General features: G+C 62.5%; 1 protein-coding gene across 21 annotated transcripts in view; it reads left to right on the top strand.

The window, feature by feature from the left end:
- Positions 1-22665, top strand: part of KIF1A (kinesin family member 1A) — an 87563-nt gene that overhangs the window by 12829 nt on the left and 52069 nt on the right. For all 21 annotated transcript variants that reach the window (XM_041767027.1, XM_041767030.1, XM_041767031.1 and 18 more), the window contains exons 2-10: positions 8823-8989; positions 15594-15670; positions 16172-16351; positions 16739-16804; positions 17460-17638; positions 18159-18270; positions 19366-19443; positions 19648-19713; positions 19839-19856. In XM_041767027.1, the coding sequence (XP_041622961.1) occupies positions 8884-8989; positions 15594-15670; positions 16172-16351; positions 16739-16804; positions 17460-17638; positions 18159-18270; positions 19366-19443; positions 19648-19713; positions 19839-19856 (882 nt within the window). In that variant the 5' untranslated portion in view covers positions 8823-8883. The remainder of the gene's footprint in view (positions 1-8822; positions 8990-15593; positions 15671-16171; positions 16352-16738; positions 16805-17459; positions 17639-18158; positions 18271-19365; positions 19444-19647; positions 19714-19838; positions 19857-22665) is intronic.

A 22665-nucleotide genomic window follows, 5' to 3' on the forward strand; every position in this document is an offset into this window, starting at 1 on the left:
AGCTTTCTCCCTGGTGGCCTTGCCTCTCTGATTCAGCTCTTCCTGCTGCCTTTTCTCCCCTTCCTCAGATATTCTCTTATGTTTGTTATATATCCTAAGTTTCTAGGTCATTCCTAATGGGAGGGAGTCTTGTCCGCCATGTTGTCAGCAGTGGAGGTTTCTTGTTCACCTGTTACTCCTGTTGGCTTGAGAAATGCTAATTTTTTAAAAAGATTTTATTTATTTATTAGAGACACACACACACACACACAGAGAGAGAGAGAGAGAGAGAGAGAGAGACAGAGACACAGGCAGAGGGAGAAGCAGGCTCCATGCAGGGAGCCCGACGTGGGACTCAATCCCGGGTCTCCAGGATCACGCCGTGGGGCAAAGGCGGCGCTAAACTGCTAAGCCACCCGGGGCTGCCCAAGAGAAATACTAATTTTAATGAGCTAGCCATTTTTGTATTCTTGTGCTGGTGTTTGTCAACCAAAATGAGGTCTTTTTACTTGTTTACTTATTTACCTGAACCATTTGGTAATTTTTTTTTCAAGATTCTTTATTTGTTTGAGAGAGAGTTTGAGCAGGGGGCAGAGGGAGAGGGATAAGCAGGCTCCCCGCTGAGCAGGGAGCCCAACATGGGGCTTGATCCCAGGACCCCAGGATCGTGACCTGAGCCGAAGGCAGATGTTTCACCAACTGAGCTACCCAGGCACCCCACCGTTTGGTAATTTTTAAAAAATCTTTAAATATGAACACAGTTTAGAAGAGTCAGATCGATCTGCAGAACTTATTTAGGAAATCACCAGGCTTTCCTCTCCATCCTCAGTCTCTTGCAGCTCTCTTAGTGGTGGTGCTTGTTGATGCTGTTCAGCTCTATCTTGCTAAATAATGTGCTTCTCCTGCTATTTTTTGGCCTGTTTTACAAGTCGCATAGTAGCATTATGAAGAGTCTGCCCCTCTGTCCTCGGGTCATCTTTTCTCTGCGTCGTTTGTGAGGTTCATCCATCTCTCTTCTCTCCCTCCCGAAATGCCCGAATGTTAAAATAACAGTAAAGGTAAAGGCGAGAAAGACCTAAAGGCTCCTGGAAGGGAAGAGGAACAGAGAAGGCACCGCGACCCGTTCGGGCAAGTGAAGAGCTGACCCCTTAGCAGCGGAGCCCGGGAGCTGAGCGGCCGAGGCGGCTGGGAGGCGACCTGCGGTGTCCCCGGGCTCGGGACTGGGTCCCCGGGGGGGGGGGGGGGGGCGGGATTCTCCAGGCCGGGCCAGGTCCGCGGCCGCAGCACCTAGCACCCCGGCTTGGCCGTCAGCTGCGAAGGCCTCCGCGCCCGGTGCTCACGGGGACCCACCTGTCGCCCTGCCCGACCCGCCCAGGTGCGCTCCTCCAGCGCCTCCCCGAGTGCTCCCCGGGCTCGCCCCGAGGGTCCTCCCCCCGAGCCCCCCAGGGACGCCGGGGTCAGCGTCTACCTGGGAACCGCGAGCAGGCCGCCGGGCCCAGGCTTGCGAGTCCGCCTTCAGCTGCATCCCGCGGTTCTAATGTGTTCTATCTGCATCATCGTTCAGTTCAGAATCTTTCCTAATATCCGATGAGGTTTTTTTTCTTTGTCCCGTGGGTTATTTAGAATCATAGTTGCTTAATGTCCAAGCAATCGGGGGATTTTGTAGCTTTTGTTTTGTTTTGTTTGGTATTGATGTATAGCCCGGTTGTACTGTGGCCAGAGAACATACACCTTAAGATCTCAATTTTAAATTGAAATCTGTTAGAGTTTGATTTAGGACTAGCCTATGGCTAATTTTAGTACATGTTTTAGGCGCACTTTATTTACTTATTTGCTCGTTTGGCTCCACTCCCCGCGTGGATCCCAACATGGAGCTTGAACTCACGACCCGGAGATCAAGACTCGAGCTGAGATCAAGAGTCAGATGCTTAACGGCCTGAGCCACCCAGGCGCCCCTTGATGTGCACTTTAAGGGAATGTGTGTGGCATGTATTCTTCCTTCTCAGGAGCTGATAGAAGAAGCAAGCCAAAAATTTTTATCCTCTATTTTCAACCTTTCTGTCTTTTTATTTAAAGGTGTTTCTTGAGGGTGCCCAGGTGGGTCAGTCGGTTGAGCATCCGACTCTGGATTTCAGCTCAGGTCATGATCTCAGGGTCATGAGATCAAGCTCCACGTGCGGCTCTGTGGCCCGCGGGGAGCGTGCTTCAGATTCTCTCTCCCTCTGCCCCTCTCCTCTGCTCACACTCTCTCTCTAAAATAAATACATAACATCTTTAAAAAAAGATACCTCTTGGCAACAGAATAGAATTCTTTAAAAATCTGTTTCCACAGTTATAATGTTTTACCAGGAGTGTTTCTTGCATACTGATTGGGCTTTTATCTGCAGTTTTAAGTCTTCGTCTTCCATTTGATGTAGCTTTTTTTGTAGTTCTGTTCTTCCTCCTTTGTTTCCTTCTATTAGATTAATAAAAAAGATTCACGTTTTTCTCCTGTTTCTCTTGCTACTAACTTATTTACACATTCTTTTTCTGCTCTTTTAATGACCTTAGCAGTTGAAACATGTATCCTCGAAAGTCTGATATAAAGTGCTCCTTTCCCCTAGTAACGCTGAGACCTGACCTTGTCTTGCGGCTTCCATCGTTGCTGCCCAGAGGTCAGCTGTCAGTCTCATTTTTGTTCCTTTTTTTTTTTTTAATTTTTATTTATTTATGATAGTCACAGAGAGAGAGAGAGAGAGAGGCAGAGACACAGGCGGAGGAAGAAGCAGGCTCCATGTACCGGGAGCCTGATGTGGGATTCGATCCGGGGTCTCCAGGGTCGCACCCTGGGCCAAAGGCAGGCGCCAAACCGCTGCGCCACCCAGGGATCCCATCATTTTTGTTCCTTTAAAGGTTATTATGTGTCTCTTTTTTTCTGGCAGCTTTTAGGACCCTTCATCTTCGGTGTGCGACAGTCTTACTATAAGTTGCCTTCATGTAGTTTTCTTCATGTTTATCCTACTTTGGTGTTTGCAGAGCTTCTTGGATCTATGGGTTGAGGTGCTTCAGCAATTTTAGACAATTAAAGGTCATTATCTTCTTAAGTATTGCTTCTCTTCTGTTCCGTTTCTTCTCCTTTTAGATTCTAGTTATATGCATGTGAGACCATTTCAGTGTGTCCTCGGTTACTCTGACTCTACATCCTGTATTTTCTATTCATTTTTTCTCTGTTCTGTAATTTCTCCAGCTCATGAACCCTGCTTTCAGCTGTGTCTAGTCTCTTTCATTCTTAATGTCTGTTATTGTGTTTTCCATTCTAGCATTGTCATCAGAAAATCTTTTTTTACAGTTTTAAATCTTGCAGAATTCTCCATTTTTCCATTTATTTTCTCTCTTTATTCTCCATTTCTTTATCTTGAATATATGTCATGGTTATTTGAAAGTCCTTGTTTGATAACTCCTAGATCTGGATCACGTGTAAATATATTTCTTTTCATGGTTTTTTTATCTACCCCCACAACTTGTTGTGAAACCTATAGTCCTTTCTTTTTATATGCTCTGTGACTTTGATTTAATGTCAGATCTTACCTATTGAGACACATTTGAGTGGCTCAGTCAGTGATGTGCCTGCCTTCGGCTCAGGTCATGATCCCCAGTGTCATCGGATTGAGCCCCGCATCAGGCTCCCTGCTTAATAGGAGGCCTGCTTCTCCCTCTCTATTCTCCCGTTCCCCCTGCTTGTGCTCTCTTTCTCTCAACTAAATAAATCTTAAAAAAAAAAAAAAAAAGAAAAAGAAAGAAAGAGAGAAAAGAAACACAGTAGAGGCTCTGGATGGTTCGCCTTTTTCTTTCCAAGCAGATAGAGTGGACGGTCATCCCTAATTCAGGCAGAAACTAAGCTGAGTCAGGGAAGCATTGCAGTTTTGATAGGATTTATCCTCCCAGTGGTTCTGCCCTGGTTTTAGACTCTGTGCCTCCCAGGGCGTTTTTGTTTTTGTTTTTTTCCCTCCCAGGGCTTTCAAGCCCGTAGGCCCTGGTACGATTACTGGAGCCCTCCCTCCCAGTGGATCCTGAATGCCGACCCTTGTCTCCCCAGCACCCGAGTGAGAATGCAGAAGGCTCCTCTGATTTGCAGAGGCTTTCTGCTTGGGTCTGTAAGCTCCTGCTCCTCGGCTTCTGAGTTTAGCACATATCTGAAGGGGATACCTGGCCGAGGGAAGCTCCCTACTTCCTTCTCCTGGGCTTTTGGCCTGTCAAGTTTGCTTCTCCTGACCAAGAGCTCAGTGGGTTTCTCCATCCCTCAGCAACAGCTCCCTGCCAGGGAAGACTCCAGATTCCCAGCCTCTTTGCCCCGTGCCCAGAATGCAAATGCCTTTGGGGAGAAAGTGCTGTGGAGTGTTGGAATGTTGTCTCCTGTCCGGGCAGCCCCCATCTCTGGAATCTTGGCCTGCTGCTCTGCGTGGCTTCAGTAGCTCTTTGATTCTTTCCAACCAATTGTAAGATTTTACCCAGCTTCTCTAGCTGGGCCTGGTGGGAGGGACCTTGCTTGCTGCCAGCCATTCTACTGGCCTGTCCTTTGCCTTCCAGGCTTCGTGCCAACGCCCGGTCCCTACCCCGGAGCCACAGCATCGTCTCCATGTTTAAGACTTTCAAAGGTGAAATCCTCGCTCTGTTTTTTAACATGAGAGAATCCGTGGTTCCAATACCAATCTCACCGAGTTACCTGAAATGCTGCCTACCATCCGTTGGATGTGTGTGTGTGTGTGTGTGTGTGTGTGCGCGCGCGTGTGTCTATCCGTGGTCACGCTTTGACTTTTCTGCTGATCTCTCTATTCGTGGGTCATTAGTGGACTTTGGAAGTCATTAGAGCTTTATAGCAAGTCTGGTAGCTGGTAGGGTACGTTCTTTGCTTTTATTTTTCACAGCTCTCTTTGGAACTCTTGCAAAATTCCACTGAAGAGCCTGTTGGAATATTTTGCTTATTGGAATCGCACTGAATTAACATGGCTAAATTTGGGGAGAACTAAAAATTGTGCAATATTGAATCGAACATCTGCTTTCATAAATATTTTCTTTATTCCTAATTATTTTCTATTTCAGTACTGAGCATCGCTTACTCAACACATAGAGCCCCCCCCCCCTTTTTTTAAGTCACAAGGCATGCTGCTAAATGCTCGAGATCACATTCCAGTTGACATCCTCACCAGGACTTCACAACCTTGCTCTTGCTCTTCCCACCCCAGCTGGGACATCTTAATACTTTTCTCCATTTCCAGAGTGTGGAAATTTTCCAGGATAAGGAAACACAGATTCTCAGTGAGGCACATGCCTCCGGTCCCCTCCTGGGTGGTCATTTTTGGGTATAAGAAGGGGAAATTGTTGAAAAAACACCTGTGGTGTGTGGATATGGGTGCGTGCGGTGGCTGAGGGCTCGGGGGTGTCGCTGGGCATGATGCCAGGCCCAGTTCTGCTCCCCGCCCACCCGGGCTTTGGCTCATGCCCTGCACTTGTTGACTCCTGGTCGTCGCTGCTCTGGTGCTTCCTCTCCCCCTGCAGACTTTGGCCCGCAAGGAAGGTTCTGGTCCGTGTCCAGCCTTCCCTGGGGAGTGTTGAGGGGTCAAACACCAGACCCTGGGCAGGGCTGGGAGTTTATAGCCCGAGATCTGCATTGATCCTGCTGCGGGGTGGGGTGGGGGTCCCCTCCCTCTGCAAAGAGAGACGGCTCCCAGGCCCCTCCTCAGGCCTCTTGTGCTCTTGATCCCGGGGTCCCCAGGAGCTCCCCTGGGTGGGCGGTTGGGACAGTGCTGGAAAGGGGTCTTTGGGCAGATTCTCCTGAGGGTGGCAGTGACAGGTGGGAGAGTCTCAAGACCTGTCTCCCAAGCCTTTGCTCGTTGGATGCCTCTGGCAACGGGGGTTCACAGCCAAGTGGGCATCTGAGTTCATTTTACGCGGCAGTTGGTGGAAGCCCCGACTTCGTCTTCACATCAGGCTGAGTTCTGTTTTCTGGGGCTCCGGGCCATTCCTGCAACCACAGCTCCCTGCCCTGAGCTTGCCCTCCCTGCGTTCCCAGGCCCCTGCCCCCCTGGGTAGCCAGCTGCAGCATCAGGCCGCCAGCCCCCTCAGTGGCCTGTGGGAAGGACCTTTCCAAGTGGCCGGAGCCGCACCATAATTTTTTTTTTCAGTCAAAAATATTTTATTTATTTATTTTTACATTTTTTATTTATTTATGATAGTCACACAGAGAGAGAGAGAGAGAGAGAGAGAGAGAGAGAGAGAGAGGCAGAGACACAGGCAGAGGGAGAAGCAGGCTCCATGCACCAGGAGCCCGATGTAGGACTCGATCCCGGTCTCCAGGATCGTGCCTTGGGCCAAAGGCAGGCGCTAAACTGCTGCACCACCCAGGGATCCCTATTTTTACATTTTTAAAATTTAAATTCAATTTGCCAACATACAGTATAACACCCGGTGCTCACCCCATCAAGCCGCGCTGTAAGTTTGCAGGGAGTTTGTGCTAGCTTTCCTCTGGGTCCCTGGACCTGGGGGGTGGAATCACTTTGGGGTCATCCGCCTCAACCCTGTCATTTCGCAGATGGGTAAACCGAGGCCCAGGGGTCCCGCCACACGGCTGAGATGAAGGCAGAGCCTGGGCTGGGTCCTGCGTCCCTGGCCCGCACCTGCTTCTCTGTGACGCGGTTTGCTCCTCCTGGCATGACTTCGATGCGGCCCAGGACTGCCCGGCACCTGCTGCAGGACATCTGGGCCGGGTCGCGGCCTGGTCCCGTCGCTCACGGCTGTCCGCCCCGTCGGTGGGATCTGCTGAGCGAACCATTCCCTCTCCTGCACACCCGGCGGCCGTGTGCTTGCAGGCTCCGGCCGCCCCCAGAGCCTGGGAGGACATTCTGGGTCCCCTCGCCCGCTGCTTTCTGTCCTCCCACGTGCCTCACATGTCCTGGCCAGCTAGCGGACGTGCTGCGGACATGGCCGGGGCGCCGGGCCGGAGGCTCCGGGAGGGGCTGGTCCTGCTCGGTGGCGTCGCTCCAGCGGGACCCCCCCACCCTGCAGCATGGGCCCTGCTGTCCCTGGGGAGCCGCTTTGTGTTTGCAGCCGTAGGGCCAGCAAGTTCCCCTCCTGCTGCCCCGCACGTGCCTCTGCTGCTTTCTCTCCGAGCCCTTGGGCAGGCCCCGGCCTCGGGCCCAGCTCCCCTCCTGCCGTCCCGACGTCACCTGCCCATCAAGCTCGCCACCTGGGGCCCAGCGCCGTCCTCCAGGCCTGGACCCGCGTCTCGCTCCCTCCCGCACGCGCCGTGTGCTCCCTCGTTGGTCCTCGGAGCATCTTCTAGCCTCTCCTGGGGTCTCCCCACTCCTCACTCCCCTCTCGCGCCCCGGGGGTCCAGTGGGCCGAGCCCCACTGCCCTCAGCGGTTTGGAGGCGCTTCTCGAGTCGCCTGGCGTGTGTGCGGGATGCCCGGGCTCCGCCGACTCTCCAGGCTGGGTCTGTCGTGCTCCGGCGGCTCCCAGACTCTTCCGTGGGTGCTGACACGGCACAGTCTGCTTGGGGTGTGACTTTCTAGGGCCGCCAGGCTGGGCGGGGGCCTCTGAGTCTGGAGACCCGTGACAGGCGGTCCTGGGGGGTTTGCTCCAGTTTGCTCTTCAGCGGCTCCTTTTCACGGATCCTCACATTCTTTTCTCTCTCCTTTCACGGAAAATTACTTAATTCTAACCGTTTGGTTTACTTTTAAAGTTGGTGTTTTCGTATTTTTAATTCCAAGAACTCTTATTCATTAAACGGTCCCTTTAAAAATAGCATCGTCCGCCCGTTCGTGGGCGAAGTAGCTTTTCTTTCTGAGGATATTCATTATGAGGAATTTAAAAATCATTATCTTCTCTTCCCTGTGCTGTTTCGTGCTGCCGTGTTTGTTTCCGGGTGGTTTTAGCCTCTTTCTTGCTGGACGGCGAGGTCCCGCAGGTGTCCCCAGCTAGGCCCCCCGCACGGGCACCTCAGTTGCACCTTAGGCCCTGTCTCTCGAGCAGGTGCCCCACACCTGCCCTCGTCTGGGTCGCGGGCCCCCGGCTGGGCAGGCCTCCAAGGGGGGGGCGTCTGGCCCTGCGCCCGGCAGAGGGGGGTCAGGCCTGGGTGTCTGCGGGGGGCGGGGGGGCCCAGGGGTCCTCACGGGTGTGGCAGGGTGCTGTAACACGGTCCCGCAGACTGGTGGCTTCCAGAACAGACGTACTGCCTGGGGTCTGGAGGCCGAGGGCCCGGGTCGGGAGCACAGGGCAGGCTCCTTCAGAGGCCACGCGGGAGCCTCCGCTCCGGGCCTCCCAGCTCGGCGGCCACGGCCCACCCTTGCCGCCCTGGGCCTGTAGGAGCATCGCCTGCGCCTCCGCCTCCTTCAGGCACGCTCTCCTGTGTGGCCCTGTCCCCTTGTCCTCTTGCTGTAGTGACACCGTGTTGAGTTAGGGGCGTGCGGCTCCGGCGTGACCTCGTCGTCACCAATCACGTGTGCAAGGACCCCGTCTCCAAATAAGGTCCCGTTCTGAGCTCCTGGGGCTTATTAGCTTTTTGAGAGGACCTAATTCGACCCTGGTGGGGTTCATGCCGGCTTTCCACAAACACGGTTTGGTCCTGCCCGGACGCTGCTTCCGAGGTGCCCAGAGCCTTTCTGGGTCCCCGGGCGGACGGGCTGTTCCTCGCGGGCTGCTGTTCCTGCCTCTGCAGCCGCCCTGCCGGCCCCCGGTCCTCGTGGACGCCCGGCTCGCAGGCGGCATGTGCTGGGATGTGGGGAGGGGGAGGCCCAGTCGCCGCCCTGACGTACCTGTTCCGCCTTTCTGGGTGTTGCTTCTAATTCCCGTCTCCCTTTCTCTCAAGGTGTCTCCGCGCCCACTCGGGCTCCCGACGCCGCTGAGGGTGACCCACCAAGGCCGGAGCGATGGCCGGGGCCTCGGTGAAGGTGGCGGTGCGCGTCCGCCCCTTCAATTCCCGGGAGATGAGCCGAGACTCCAAGTGCATCATCCAGATGTCCGGGAGCACCACCAGTGAGTATCGGTTCGTCGGGGCGGCGTGGGCTGCCCGTCGCTCGGGGCCGAGCGTCCTGGGTCCCCCGGCCACACCCAGCGGCCGGCCTGGCCCCCAGCTCCCCATCGCCTGCACGGTTTGTGGGTTCCCTGGGCTGGCAGCAGCAAATGACCACCCGCGCGGGGGCGACGACGGTCTGAAGGCCGCTGTGTGAAGGCACCGGCAGGGTCGTGCCGCCCCGGAGGTTCTAGAGGAGGCTCCTTCCCGCCTCTTGCGGCTTCTGCTGGTCCAGCCACCTTGGCCTGCGGCCCGCCCCGTCATGTGGCCTTGCCGGGAGGACCCTGGCCACCTGGCAGGCGGGCGAGGGGCTGGGTGGGCCCGAAGGAGGGCGCCTGGCTAGTGAGCTCTGGTGGCGTCCGTAGCGATGATCGCCGACACCTACGAGGGTGGCTGTTAACAACTCAGCGTTTAAACAGACTCGAAACACATAAGAGAAGGGAATGGTGGTCGCTGCACTCGGGAGCCCCCGGCCCAGCGTGACCTCCTGTACCGTGTGCAGCTACTCAAATCTTCAGGGACCCCACTTCCGGACCAGTCACCTTCCGAGGCTCAGGATGGGGGGCCTTTGGGGGGCACGCTTTCCGGGCCGGTGCGTGAGGTCTCTCACCTGGTTTCAGCTGCCCTGTGCTCCTCCGTTGTTTTGTCCTTGTCTTTCTGTCTTGCGATCCTAAGTCATCCCCAAGTCCCTGAGCGGTAGGAGGCCTCGGTCAGCGTGAGAGGAAGCGCGGCCGTCGGTGCCGGAGGCAGCAGCCCGGGGCTTCTGGAGCACACGCGCGGCCGGGGCGGGGAGAGCCCTCGCTCTGAGCCGGACCTTGGCTCCTTTGGTTTGAACTCTCGTATGAGTTGCGCCTGCGTGTAGACGGGTGGTCAGAGCACGGCGTGTGGCTCGGCGTCCTCACCGTCTGAGCAGCCCCCGGACCAAGAAGCAGAGCGGTGCCAGCCCCTGGAGACCCTCCCGCCCCTGCCCCCCCCCCACCCGGAGGCTGGCGGGGCTCGTTTCGGGCCCCGAGGAAACCGAGCCAGTGTTTGGGTTACATCCCCAGCTGACTGACAGCCTGCACCCTCGCGTGGCAACTTAGAACAAACTCGGGGCTCAGCCAGGCGGTTTGCCCCTGGGGTCCCTCGCGCGGTGGCCGCACTGTCACCCACCCGCAGGCTCAGCTGTGCCCGGCCCCAGGGGCTCACGGGTGCTTCACCCGCAGGCTGCAGGATGGGGCCCGCCTTGCCCACTCCCGGTGCTCTGCGCCTCGCGTAACCCCACCCTGCCTGCGATCCAGGTTCGGAGGGAGGGGCTGGCTGGGGAGGGCGCTTGGTGGGGGCAGCTGCCTCCCAAGGCCTGTGGAGGGGCTGAGGATTCAGGCACCCCTGGAAATTTCTGGGCACCCGCGGGCTCTGTGGGACAGGGTGGGGGCTCGGAGGTGGTCTCTTCAGAAGCCCGTGGGGCTCTGTGGCCCTTCACCCCATGCAAGCAGGTGGCAGAGGCCCCGCTCAGAGCGTGCTCAGGGGCTGCTGGCTTGGTGTCCCCATGCACATCTGAGGTCTCATCATGGCTCGTAGGAGCACTGTTGTCCCCACTTGGTCCCTGGACGCTGACCATGACGTGAGGATTGGGGCGCCAAGTGTTTTTGGAGGACGTGGTCCTGGGATACTTCGGGGGAAGGACCTGGAAGCTGTGGAGGGCGCTGATGCACGGGTGGCCGCCACGGGCAGTGGGGCTCCCCTCGCTGGGACCCTTGCACGTAGAGAATGCACCTCTGAGTCGTCCTCCCCAGGGCCTGGCTGTGGCCAGCATCTCCCCCAACGGGGGCCGAGGGTCCTGGGGCCTGGTTTCCTTGTGACCAGAGAAGGTGGCTCAGGGGGTGTGACTCACGGCCGAGGGTGGGAAGCCATGGGCTGCACAGGACCGTGACCCCTGGTGGGAACCATGGCGTCTCGGGTGAGAATAGTGACCCCTGGATGCAAACCATGACCCAGGGTTTGAACTGTGACCCCTGGTGGCAACTGTGACCCCTGGATGCAAACCATGACCCAGGGTTTGAACTGTGACCCCTGGTGGCAACTGTGACATCTGGTGGCAACTGTGACCCCTGGATGCAAACCATGACCCAGGGGGGGAACTGTGACCTCTGGTGGCAACTGTAACCCCTGGTGGGAGCCGTGACACCTGGTAGGAACTGTGACCCCTGGTGGGACCTCTGTGACCTCTGGTGAGAACTGTGACCCCTGGTAGGAACCATGACCTTTGATAGGAACTATGACCTCTGGTGATAACTATGACCTTCGGTGGGAATTGTGACCCCTGGTGGGAGCCGTGACCCCTGGTGAGAAGTGACCCCTGGGTGGGAATCATACCCCCTGCTGGGAGCTGTGACCTTGGGTGGTCAGAGGACATCTGCCCAAGGAGCTGACAGGGTCTGCTCTGTCACTGTTGGGTGACCCAGGACATCAGGAATGACTGGGGGACCCCTGTTCCTTCGGGTCCAGGCCCTGGCTGTGCACCATCACCTTAGACGGCCGCTGAGGGTCCTGGCGGGAGGGGGTCACAGGCGACCAAACCTCCAGGAGCCTCCAGAGTACACAGGACAGCACATGAGAGTCAGAACTCGGGAGTGGCCTCGGACAGGGTGGGAGGGCGTCAGGAAGCAGACAGCTGGAGGGGCTGAAGGCTCTGGCCCGCCTCTGGCTGAGAGACCACTCGGGGACACAGGGAGGGAGAGAAGGGTCAGAGGATGGAGACTCGGGACACTCACTTGGGAAGCTGCGTTCATCGTGGAGGAAACAAAGCGGTGATGGTACTTGTAGAAAGTGCCAGAAGCCAGGTCAGAAGCGTGGGTGAAGGCTGAGGGAACCCAGAGGGGAGCAGGAAAGGCTTGTCTGAGGGACGAGGCCGGCGGGCGGGCGGGCGTCCTTCCTGACGACCCCGGGGCGCGGGGCAGGCGGGGGCCCTGAGGTGGACACGCGCGGAGGCAGCCACGTTGTCAGTGGCCGTGGGGCCGGGGAGCAGGCGGGGACGGTGCTGCCGGGCGGGCTGTGCCAGGCGTCAGGGGCCGGCCTGAGGGCTCGGCGGGGAGCCGCTTGCCCGGGGTACGGCCAGGGAGGCTGCGGTCGCTGAACCGCGTGGCTGCCCGGGCCGCGCACCTGCTCATCGGCGCCCAGCGCCAGGCCCGAGGTGGGGTGGGGGGCCTGGCCCCGCTCCAGTCGCAAAAGTAGGTGCACGCGGGAGATATGCCGGGTCCCCGATGCGCCCCTCGAAGCTCCGTAGTGACACACGCATTAGAAGCGTTCACAGGTGACCGTGACCTGCCATCCCGTATTCTTCGCCTGAACAGAACCCTGCACTCGAACATTCCAGATCTCGAAATTTCGCCAGGCAAATTGTGCACCGCGTCTGCTCCGTCCGTCCGTCCGTGGGGGGCTAGCGGGTTACTCAGGGGGGCAGAGGTCCCGCGTGTAGCCCCCGCGTGACGAGAGAGCAGACCTGGAACTTCTGGAAGGGTTTCCTGTCTCCTTTCTGGGTCCCTCTGGCCCCGCAGAGAAGCCGCCTCAGGATGGGGCCTTCCTGCCCCCGCCCTGCCCAGCGGGCCCCAGAGGCGAGGCCGGGCCTGGGTCTCCACCCCTCGCGCCCATGGCGGGCCAGGCCTCACCCCGGGGCCCCTGCACCGACGGCCACAGCAGATCACCGCAGGTCATTGTCGCAGAGGCCAGCAGCGTGCCGTCGAGGTGTCCGTGGGGCGGGCCCCTCCTGGCCTGGCCGCAGTGGCTGCCACAGGCCTGCGCTTGGCTCCGTCCTCACCTGGGCCTTCCCCTGTGAGTGTCTGTCTGTCCGCCTCGGGGGGACGCTGCATTTACAGCCCCCCAGCCTGCACGAGCTCGTCCTCACCAACTACGTCCGCCAAGAGCGTATTTCCAAAGGTCACGTGCTGAGGTTCCAGGAGGATGTGGATCTGGGGAGGACGCTGCTCGTCCGGGACGGTGCCTCCGGAGCCCGGGTGCTGGACAAGGCCTCGGAGCCCGTGCGCCCAGGGCCTGCCCCCAGCCCCCCTCCTGGACCTGGCCAGCTGGGCCCAGGGTGCTTTCAGGCAGCAGACCACTATTCCGGATGGTTCCCTGGAACATTCCAGACCCTTCTCCTCCGCTCATAGTGGTCTTTCTCCCAAAGGCCCTTGTCACCCAGCAGCCCCGTGCACAGACCCCGGTGTTGCAAATTCCTGACTTACGTAAGCCCCCATCTGCCATCGCTGTTCTAGAATGTTCCAGGCTCCTAATAGAGTGAGCTTGGGAACCGAAGGCCGCAGAAGGGAGCTCGGCTGTGGCTGCAGAGGTGGTGGCGCTGCTGCGGGTCTGCTCATGGTATCAGTAGAGGAGCCCTGGAGGCCACCCAGGGAGCGGGTGCCCCTTGTCACTGGCCAGCTCCCCTGCCGGCCCCATCCAGGGACAGCGGCGGGGCCTGGGGCCGCCTTCTCCCCCAGAAGCCCACCACCCATTAGAGTCCCAACGTGGGTGTTGTGCTCGCGGAGTCGCTGCATGGCCTCCGTTGCCGTCCCCGTAGTCCCACGGGGATGAAGGGTTCCCGAGGCACAGCCGGGACACCGAGACTCTGTGACGTGTGTCATCACGTGGCCACGTGGAAAGAGTGCGGTGGACGTGGGGCCCCTTCAGTCGTCAGCAAGCATTTGCTGAGCGCGAGCCTTTATGGGGCTGCACTCTGGGGCCCTAGGATAGCGGGAGGCTCTTGCTGTCGTCAGGGGTGACACTCCAGTGGGGAGGCAGGTGTCGCACACGCCAGTGCCAGGGGCAGCTGGACCAGCAGGGATGAGGGCAGGGCCCTGCGGATTCCAGAAGGAGCGCGGGGAGGGGGCGCAGGCCCGGCCGGGACACGGGGAGGAGGAGGTGAGGAGGTGCGCGCTCCCCCGTGGAGGAAGGCCACGCCCGGGTGTCCCAGTGACCGGGAGGCTGTGGCCCTGCTGCGGGCGGGCCCCTCCAGGTCCTGTGAGTGGGGCTGCAGCCTGCTGGGGAGCAGCTCACTTGTGCACACGCCGCTCGCACACGTGTGCACCCACACGCACACGCGCGGCATAAATGCTCTCCCCGGGGCCGGTTTCAAGCTACCAACCGCTTAACAACAGGCTCGGGGCTTCCTCAGCACGTAGCCGCCGGCCTGCGGATGGAGAAAATCGCTCCGTTCAGCCCCGTCCCCCGGGCCCGCTGCACCCCCTGCCCCCCGGACCCCCTGCCCTATTCAAGCTGGGGTCTTTGTCCCGGGCGGGCGCCCAGGCCTTGCGCACCCTGGGAAGTTTGCAGGGGCCCCAGCTGCCCCCACCGCGGCCTGGCGGGGGCGGGGGGGAGTGTTCCCGTTGCCCCACCCGGCAAGCCCCACGAGGACCCCTCCTCGCCTCCGTCTCATACAGGAGAAGCTCCAGACCCTGGCAAGGAAGCCCGTGCTCTTGCAGACCCGGCTCTGTCCCCCGGCCCGCGGGCCGACTGCAGGGGGCCGTGAGCCAGTCTGCCAGGGGGACGCTCTGGGGGTGGCCGGGAACCAGGCCCCGTGGACCCCGGTTCTGGTCGGACTGTGTCCGGAGCTGTAATGGCAGGGCAGTTGTCAAGACCCCGGGGGACCCCGAGGGGGCCTGGGGACCGGGGATGTGGGTCTCGAGCACAGAGCCCCTCTGGCCGCCGTCCCTGCCCGCTCGGGTGCCGGAGCCCTGCCTTGGGGGGCGCACAGCCCGAGGCCCCTGGCACGCACCCCGGCATCGGGACGCCAGGAGGCAAGGCCAGCGCCTGGGACCGGGCAGGTGCCAGGCTGGACCAAGTGGGGTGGCCGGGAGGGGCGGGGGGCCAGGCTCGGCCCCTGGCGCCGGCATGATCCGCGCTGGGGGTTCCGGGCGCCGCCACCCCGACCCGCAAGCCGCTCCGGGCCCCGAGCACAGCACTCGGGTGGTCATCCCCTGCCCCTTCCCCGGGCCTCCCCAGGCTGCCGGGCCGTCTCCCGGGACTCCCCACACCGGGGGGCTGGGTCCCAAAGCCAAGTAGTGCGAGTGGTGCCTCAGGCCGGCGCAGGGCTGGTTGCGGGGGGCGGAAGGGGGTGTGCACAGGGCAGCGCCACGGGGCCCACGACAGCAAACCTGGAGGCAAGGTGCCCGCGGGTGGGAGGAGCGAGCTGGATGCCGCGTGGTGGACACCCCTGGGGGACAGCTGGCACCGCCCGCCGCACACGGGGTCCACCTGGGAAGGTGGGGGCACAACCGTGCGGGGACGCCCCAGCCTCCTGGGTGCCCTGGGAGAGCGTGTGCAGAACAGACGGGGGAAGGCCCGGCGGCGCGGTGGACGGGCTGTGGGTCTCCGGCGGACCCAGTGTCTGCAGGGGGGAAGCACTGTGGGTGCCTCGGGGTGGCTGTGGGCGGCAGGGTCGCCGGACAGAGGCGTGGGAGCCCTGGTCTCGTCCGCTGGGGGGTGGCTGGCCTGGGCCCCCCGCCTCCGGCCTCAGGGTACCCCGGGGGCGTGTACCGCCTGCTGCCGCCTCTCCCCCCAGCAGAGTGCTCACTGCCACGCGTGTCCCCTCCGCAGCCATCGTTAACCCCAAACAGCCCAAGGAGACACCCAAGAGCTTCAGCTTCGACTACTCCTACTGGTCACACACCTCGGTGAGTGCAGGGCTGGGGCTCGTGGGGGCTGGGTGCTCGCTGGGTGGCCCCCCACCTGTCCCTTACCTCTCTGAGCTGCGTGTGTCTCTCTAAGCAGGGCTGCTGCTTGGGCAGGGGAGGGGGGCGGGTGCGAGGCTGTTCCCCACGTCCCCTCATGTGTGACAGCCGGGTCACCCTGAGCGGGGACGTGCGTCGTCGGGGAAATGCCTGGGGCCCAAAGTAACCCTGTGCTCAGAGGTCACCCGTGTGGCCTGGTTGCCTGTCCTGGGGCTCCGGGCGCCTCCAGCCCCGCCTACCGGCCTGCGCTCCAGGCTGCCCCCCACCACCGACGCCGTGGCTCGAGCGCGGGGTCTCACGCTGCCGCCTCTGCGCCCTGGCACGTGGGTCCCCGTGCTGACTTGCCCCGTGCCCCTGAGCCGGCGGGGCTGGGACCCCCTGCGGGGAGCGTGCTCGTGCCCAGCCCAGGCGCGCGCAGCCTCCTGCAGCCGCGTCGTCTTCCAGCCCGAGGACATCAACTACGCGTCGCAGAAGCAGGTGTACCGCGACATCGGCGAGGAGATGCTGCAGCACGCCTTCGAGGGCTACAACGTGTGCATCTTCGCCTACGGGCAGACCGGGGCCGGCAAGTCCTACACCATGATGGGCAAGCAGGAGAAGGACCAGCAGGGCATCATCCCGCAGGCACGGCCGGCGCCCGGGGCGGGCCCTGCGGGGGGTTCCTGGGCAGGGAGAGATGCCCGCCGTCCGTTCACCGCGGGTGGAGACACGTGCCTGGGATGCTGCTGGGACCCCCCACCCAGCCTGACACCCCCCCACCTCGCACACAAGGGCGGCCCAGAGCAGGGAGGGAAGGTCCAGCTGTCGTCCGGGGGGGGGGGGATCTCCGTGACTTGACAGCAGACAGCTGCTCTTCGGCTGCAGACCTTCTCAGTGCCTTTGAGAGGGACTGTTGGGGAGCCACGGGGGCCCGGGGAGGGTGTCCAGCCCCAGCTCAGGCTGCCCGCAGCACCCCGAGAGCAGGGCCCCAGGAGCAGCCCCGCGTCCAACGCGGTATCCTTGGCCCTGCAGCTCTGCGAGGACCTGTTTTCCCGTATCAATGACACGACCAACGACAACATGTCCTACTCTGTAGAGGTAGGTGGGGCCCGGACGGCAAGGGGAGGTGGGGGAGGTGGGGAGTGGGGGTGGAGTGGGGGTGGAGTGGGGGGGCCCACCCAGACGTGGACAGCGATGCTTATGGCCAGAGGGGGCCCCGGGGCGTCCACATGGACTGGGCTGGGCTGGCTGTGCAGGGGGCAGGGCCGGCAGGACACGGGCTGGCACCCACCTTGCACAATCACACAGGCTGGGGGGTTCCTGCACGCCTTCCCCAGCCTCGCCCCTGCCCCAGGTCCCCGCTGTCGGCCTGTCCCCCCTGACGGTGGCCCCTTGCCCCACCCCAGGTCCCCACTGTTGGCCCCGTCCCCCCTGACGGTGGCCCCTTGCCCCACCCCAGGGCCCCACTGTCGGCCCCGTCCCCCCTGATGGTGGCCCCGCACTCCTGCCGCAGGTCCCCACTGACAGCCCCATCCCCCCCGATGGTGGCCCCTTGCCCCACCCCAGGTCCCCACTGTTGGCCCCGTCCCCCCTGACGGTGGCCCCTTGCCCCACCCCAGGGCTCCACTGTCGGCCCCGTCCCCCCTGATGGTGGCCCCGCACTCCTGCCGCAGGTCCCCACTGACAGCCCCATCCCCCCCGATGGTGGCCCCTCGCCCCACCTCAGGTCCCTGATGGTGCCTCTGCCCTGCAGGTCAGCTACATGGAGATTTACTGTGAGCGAGTCCGTGACCTCCTGAACCCCAAGAACAAAGGGAACTTGCGCGTGCGAGAGCACCCGCTGCTGGGGCCCTACGTGGAGGACCTCTCCAAGCTGGCCGTCACCTCCTACAATGACATCCAGGACCTCATGGACTCAGGGAACAAGGCCAGGTGCGTGCCCGCTGGCTCGGCGGCCTCCCGGTCCCCCCGGGGCTGTGCGGGCCCCCCAACCTGGGGAGGTGCCAGCCGGGGAGGGGCCTCGAGCACCCCGCCCTGTCTAGCGGAGCACTGTCGCTTAGGCGGGGGCGGCTCCTCTAGGGGTCGTTGTGCCCTGGGGGTACCGGGGGCGTCCCTGGCGGCTCCTGGGGACCTTCCCTGTGGGCTCAGAGGTCAGAGGTCAGGAGGCCTAGCCGTGCCGCCTCCGAGGACGAGCAGCCCTGAGGACAGGCCCGGGCAGGGCACCTGGGGAGGGTCAGCCGTGGGGGTGGGCCCTGGGGTCACGGCAGCTGCCCCCCTCCCCGCCACCCAGGGCCCCGGGAGGGTGAGGGTCCCTGTGCGTGCTGCCGCAGGCGCACAGTCACCACATGGTAGACAGCTGGGGCACCGATGTCCGCGACCTGGGCTGGCACCATCAGCCGTCCTCACGGCCCACCGCAGGGTGACGGTGACCCCGTGTGCCTTGTCCCCGCAGGACCGTGGCCGCCACGAACATGAATGAAACCAGCAGCCGCTCCCACGCCGTCTTCAACATCATCTTCACCCAGAAGCGCCACGACGCGGAGACCAACATCACCACGGAGAAGGTGGGTGTGGCCTCGGCACAGGGGCCACCTGGGTGGGATCAAGGGTCCGGGGTCAGCCACACCCGGGAGCGAGGAGGCCCAGGCGGCCGCCAGCCCGCCAGGCATGCACCGTGCCCTCAGCCCGGGTGCCGGCACCTACTGCCCCACCCGGCGTGGGCCTTCACCGGGTGTTTGGCCCCCACCCCTGGGTGCAGGAGGGGCTGGGAGTGGGGGGCGCCGCGGACCTGGCGTTTGCCCCCGTCGGGCTCCTGCCAGGTAGTTCTGGTGGAGTCGGGCCGAGGAGGCGGGGCCGAGGGCCGAGCCGTCCCAGGGGTGGCCGCGGCGGGGCGGCTGGCAGGAGGGCCCCCGGCCTCCACGAGCACGAAGCCGGGGCTGTGCCGCCCGCCCCACCCCAGCCCGGGTGCCTTTCCCACGTGCCTCAGTGGCCTCAGTGGCGCGGGGGTGGCTGTGTCCAGTGATGCAGCATGGGCGCTCCCGGGGGGCGGTGGGGCAGGCTCAGGGCCTCGTGTCACCGGTGCCTCTGGCCGTCGGTGTCCGGGTGTCTCTGTGTCATGCCCCTGACGTGGCGGCCGGGCCTCGTCCTGGGGGCTGCAGAGCGCGTGGGGAGGTCACCCGCCCTGAGACCCAGGCGCGTGGTCGGCTCGGCCTGGGACCGTCCTCCCGGATCACAGGGGCCCAGGGGCTCCGGGGGGACCAAGCGGGGGCCTCCTGCTGCGACTGTCCCCCTGCCCTGGGCCCCGGGCAACGTCCTGCGTGCAGAGCTGGCGCGGGAGGGGACGCAGGCAGCCCCGGGCCCGGTGGCGTTGGGGGCCCCGTCCAGTCGCCGGGTCCCCGTGGGGCAGCTGAGCCGCGGCCGGTGCGCAGGAACCGGTTCACGACGCACCGGCCGTTTTAGGGGCGTGGGGGGTGCGGCCTGGGGGGGCTTGAACCTCAGGCAGTGGCGGACGAGCCGCGAGGGGAGGGAGGCCGCGGTCCGAGGCCCTCAGGCCGGGGGGGGGGGGCGCGGTGCCTCAGGGGGGCGCCCCAGGGCGAGCTGGGGGGGGGAGCCCCACGGTGGCCGGGGCCGTCCCGCGTGTGACACGCCTGCGGTTTCAGGTGAGCAAGATCAGCCTGGTGGACCTGGCGGGCAGCGAGCGGGCCGACTCCACGGGTGCCAAGGGCACGCGGCTCAAGGTGGGCCCCCGGCGTGGGCGGGGCGTGAGGGCGGGTCACAGGGAGGGCGGCAGTCGTGGGGCACGCGTGGGGCACGGTGCGAGGCCGAGCCGCTGCCCCTGCCCCTCCCCGCGGCGGCCGGGCTCGGGAGCGGAGGGCAGCGGAGGGCAGCGGAGCGCGAGGCCCTGCCCCCTGCCCCCTGACCCCTGACCGCCTTCCCCGCAGGAGGGCGCCAACATCAACAAGTCGCTGACCACGCTGGGGAAGGTCATCTCCGCTCTGGCCGAGATGGTGAGCGCCTTGGTCCTGGGCGGCGCGGGCTGGCGGGTCCTCGGGCGGGAGGGAAGAGCCGTGGGGCGCCCCCCCCCCCCCCCCCGTGGCCGCGCTCGCTCCTCAGACCGTCTCCTCTCCTGCAGGACTCCGGGCCCAACAAGGTGAGCGGCTCCTCGGCGCCGGGCTGTGCTCGACCAACGCAGGCTCCGGGCGCGGCGCTCGGGACGAGGCGGGGACGAGGCGGACGCAGCAGCAGCCCCGGCTCCGCCCTGGGCCCGTGTGAACCCCCTAAAGGGAAGAGATGGGCCGAGCGGGCCCGCGGGAGGGCTTCAGGCAGCGCGGCCGAGCCTCGAGGACGGTCGCGGCGGGGCTGAGGGCTCAAGCGGCGAAGGTGGTTTCCGTGAGGCTTGTGGGGGAGGACACGCGAGAACGTGCCGTCGACCACGGGCCGCCGTGTGGGGACACGTGTCGGGAGCGCGAGGACGCGCGGGAGGAACGACGCAGGGCTCGGGGAGCGGCTGCCCGTGGGGACAGCGTGGCCGTCCGTGAGGGGCCGCGTGAGCACTTTCGCGAGGAACGGGCCGGGCGTGTGTGGAGCCGCGGCCGGCGTGCGGCGCCGTGGAGGAGCCCGGGCCCCCAGGAGCTGTGCGCGGGAGCAGCGGGGCGGCGTGCGGCAGGCGCGGGGGGGGGGGGGGTCCGCCGGGGCGTCGCGGGGATGCGCGAGGGCCGCGCGGACGCTCGGGTGAGCCACGGGCTGTGCCGAAGTCACGTTCGGCACCTGAGGGCTTGAGTGCGAGGGCCGAGCGCGCAGCCGCAGGAGGGGAACGAGCGAACGTGCGCTGCGGGCCGGGGCTGTGCGGAGCCAGGCGGGAGCCGCGGGAAGTGGGGCGGAAGGTGCGCGAAGCGGTGCGGGAGCGGAGCTGGGCGGGAGCCGTGAGGGCGCGGGCAGGGGGGATGGCGCGGGGGTGTGTGGGGATCGCGGGCAGGGGGCGCCCGGAGGGGCCGCGCGGGCACGTTAGGGCGGCACGAGGGCCCAGTGCGGGGAAGCGCGGGAAGGCGGGAACTGTTAGGTGCTGCGAGGAACCGCGGCGACACGAGCGCGGGCCTGAGCGGCGTGGGCCTGCGTGACGCCTCGGAGGAGCCCGTGTGGGACCGTGGCACACTGGCGACTGGGCGGACGAGGGATCGGCAGCGACTCTGTGGGGACGTCTGCGAGCACCTGAGGGACTCGGCGAGGGACCTGTGGGGACTGTGAGGGACCATGAGGGAGACTGCGTGACAGACTGAGGAACTGAGACGCTGTATGAAGACGTGTCGAGAACTAAGAGAACGTGAGGGCCTCCTCCGGGACCCGTAGAGGAAGTGCCTGGGGACGCTGTGACGCAACTGCCCGGGGAGTGTGTCATCAAGTGTGTAGCGACCCGCGTGAGGGATCGTGTGGAACCTCGAGAGCAGGCGTGTGGAACTGTGTGAGGGAACGGTGGCGGCCTGTACGTGACCGCGAGGAACTGGGTGTGGGGCTGTAGCAAGTGTGGGCTTGTGTGGGGCGCGGGGGAGGTGCGGGACTGTGAGGAGGCTGTGGGAGCTCTGGGCTGCGAGGAGCCTTGGGCATGACTGTGGGTCCGAAGAACCATTGAAACGCACGAGAAAGTTTGTGGACCGGAGCGTAGAGCTGTGGAGGGATCGTGAAAGGGACTGTGGGAGGAACTTAGGGTCTATGACGGAACTTTGAGGAACCGAGGAATGACGAGATGCCTCGGGGAAACTGTGAGAACGGGAGCCGGGAGGGTCTGTGTGTGCCTTGTGGAATTGTGAGAGGAAGGAGGTGAACGGTTGGGACACGGTCGTGTGAGGAGCTGTGAGAAGCAATTTGAGAAGACACATGAGGAACTACATGATTCTGAGGATTTCCGTGAAGAATTGTGAGGAACGGGGGATCCCTGGGTGGCGCGGCGCTTTGGCGCCTGCCTTTGGCCCTGGGGCGCGATCCTGGAGACCCGGGATCGAGTCCCACGTCGGGCTCCCGGCATGGAGCCTGCTTCTCCCTCTGCCTGTGTCTCTGCCTCTCTCTCTCTCTCTCGCTCTCTGTGTGACTATCATGAGTAAATTAACAAAATTAAAAATAAAAAAAAAAGACTTGTGAGGAACGGCGTGAGGAACGGCGTGAGGAACTGTAAGTGAAGAATCACGAGGCGCTTTGCATAACTATAAGAAACGGGTGAAACGGTGTGGGAGGGCTGTGGGAATTGTGTGAGTGAGTTTTAAGGAAATTTTGGGGGAGCTGTGAGGAACTCTGGAATGGCTGGGGGGCCACATGGAGAACTCTGGTAAACTTCGTGGGGAAGTTTGAAGAACTGAGTAGAACTGTGAGGATGTGAGAGAAACTATGACAAACTGTGTGGGGAGTTATGAGGAAATATACATGAACTCTGGGAGAAACCGTGTGGAACCGTGAGAGGAAGCGTGTGTGCGAAAGTACAGGGGCCGTGAGGGAACCGAGCGCACGGGAAACCATGTGAGGGACAGTCCACAGTCGCTCCCACAATTCTCCTCAGTTACTTACCGAGTCCCCCACACAGTCTCAGTGCAGTTCTTCACACTGTTCCCGACAGTTCTACACGCACAGCTCCCACGTACTGGAAAAGGGAATGTGTTTAAGGAACTGTGAGAAATTTTTTTGGGGGGAGAAATGCATGCAGGACCGTGTAACAGACTATGTCAGGGATTTGTGTGGAAAATTGTAAGAAACTCCGAGGGAATGTGTGTGGAAGCGTGTGGAAAATTGTGTAGGATCTGTGTGTGTGTGTGTGTGTGTGTGTGTGGACGGTGGGGAGCTGAGGAATGGTGTGAACTGTGGGAAACCATGTGGAACTGTGAGAAGCTGTGAAGAACCGGGAGGAACTACGTGTGGATTTTGTGGGACTGTGGGAGGAAGCGTGAAGATTGTGTGGGGAGCCGCGTGAGGAACCA

Source organism: Vulpes lagopus, chromosome 8, assembly GCF_018345385.1.
Source record: "Vulpes lagopus strain Blue_001 chromosome 8, ASM1834538v1, whole genome shotgun sequence".
Lineage (NCBI taxonomy): Eukaryota > Metazoa > Chordata > Mammalia > Carnivora > Canidae > Vulpes > Vulpes lagopus.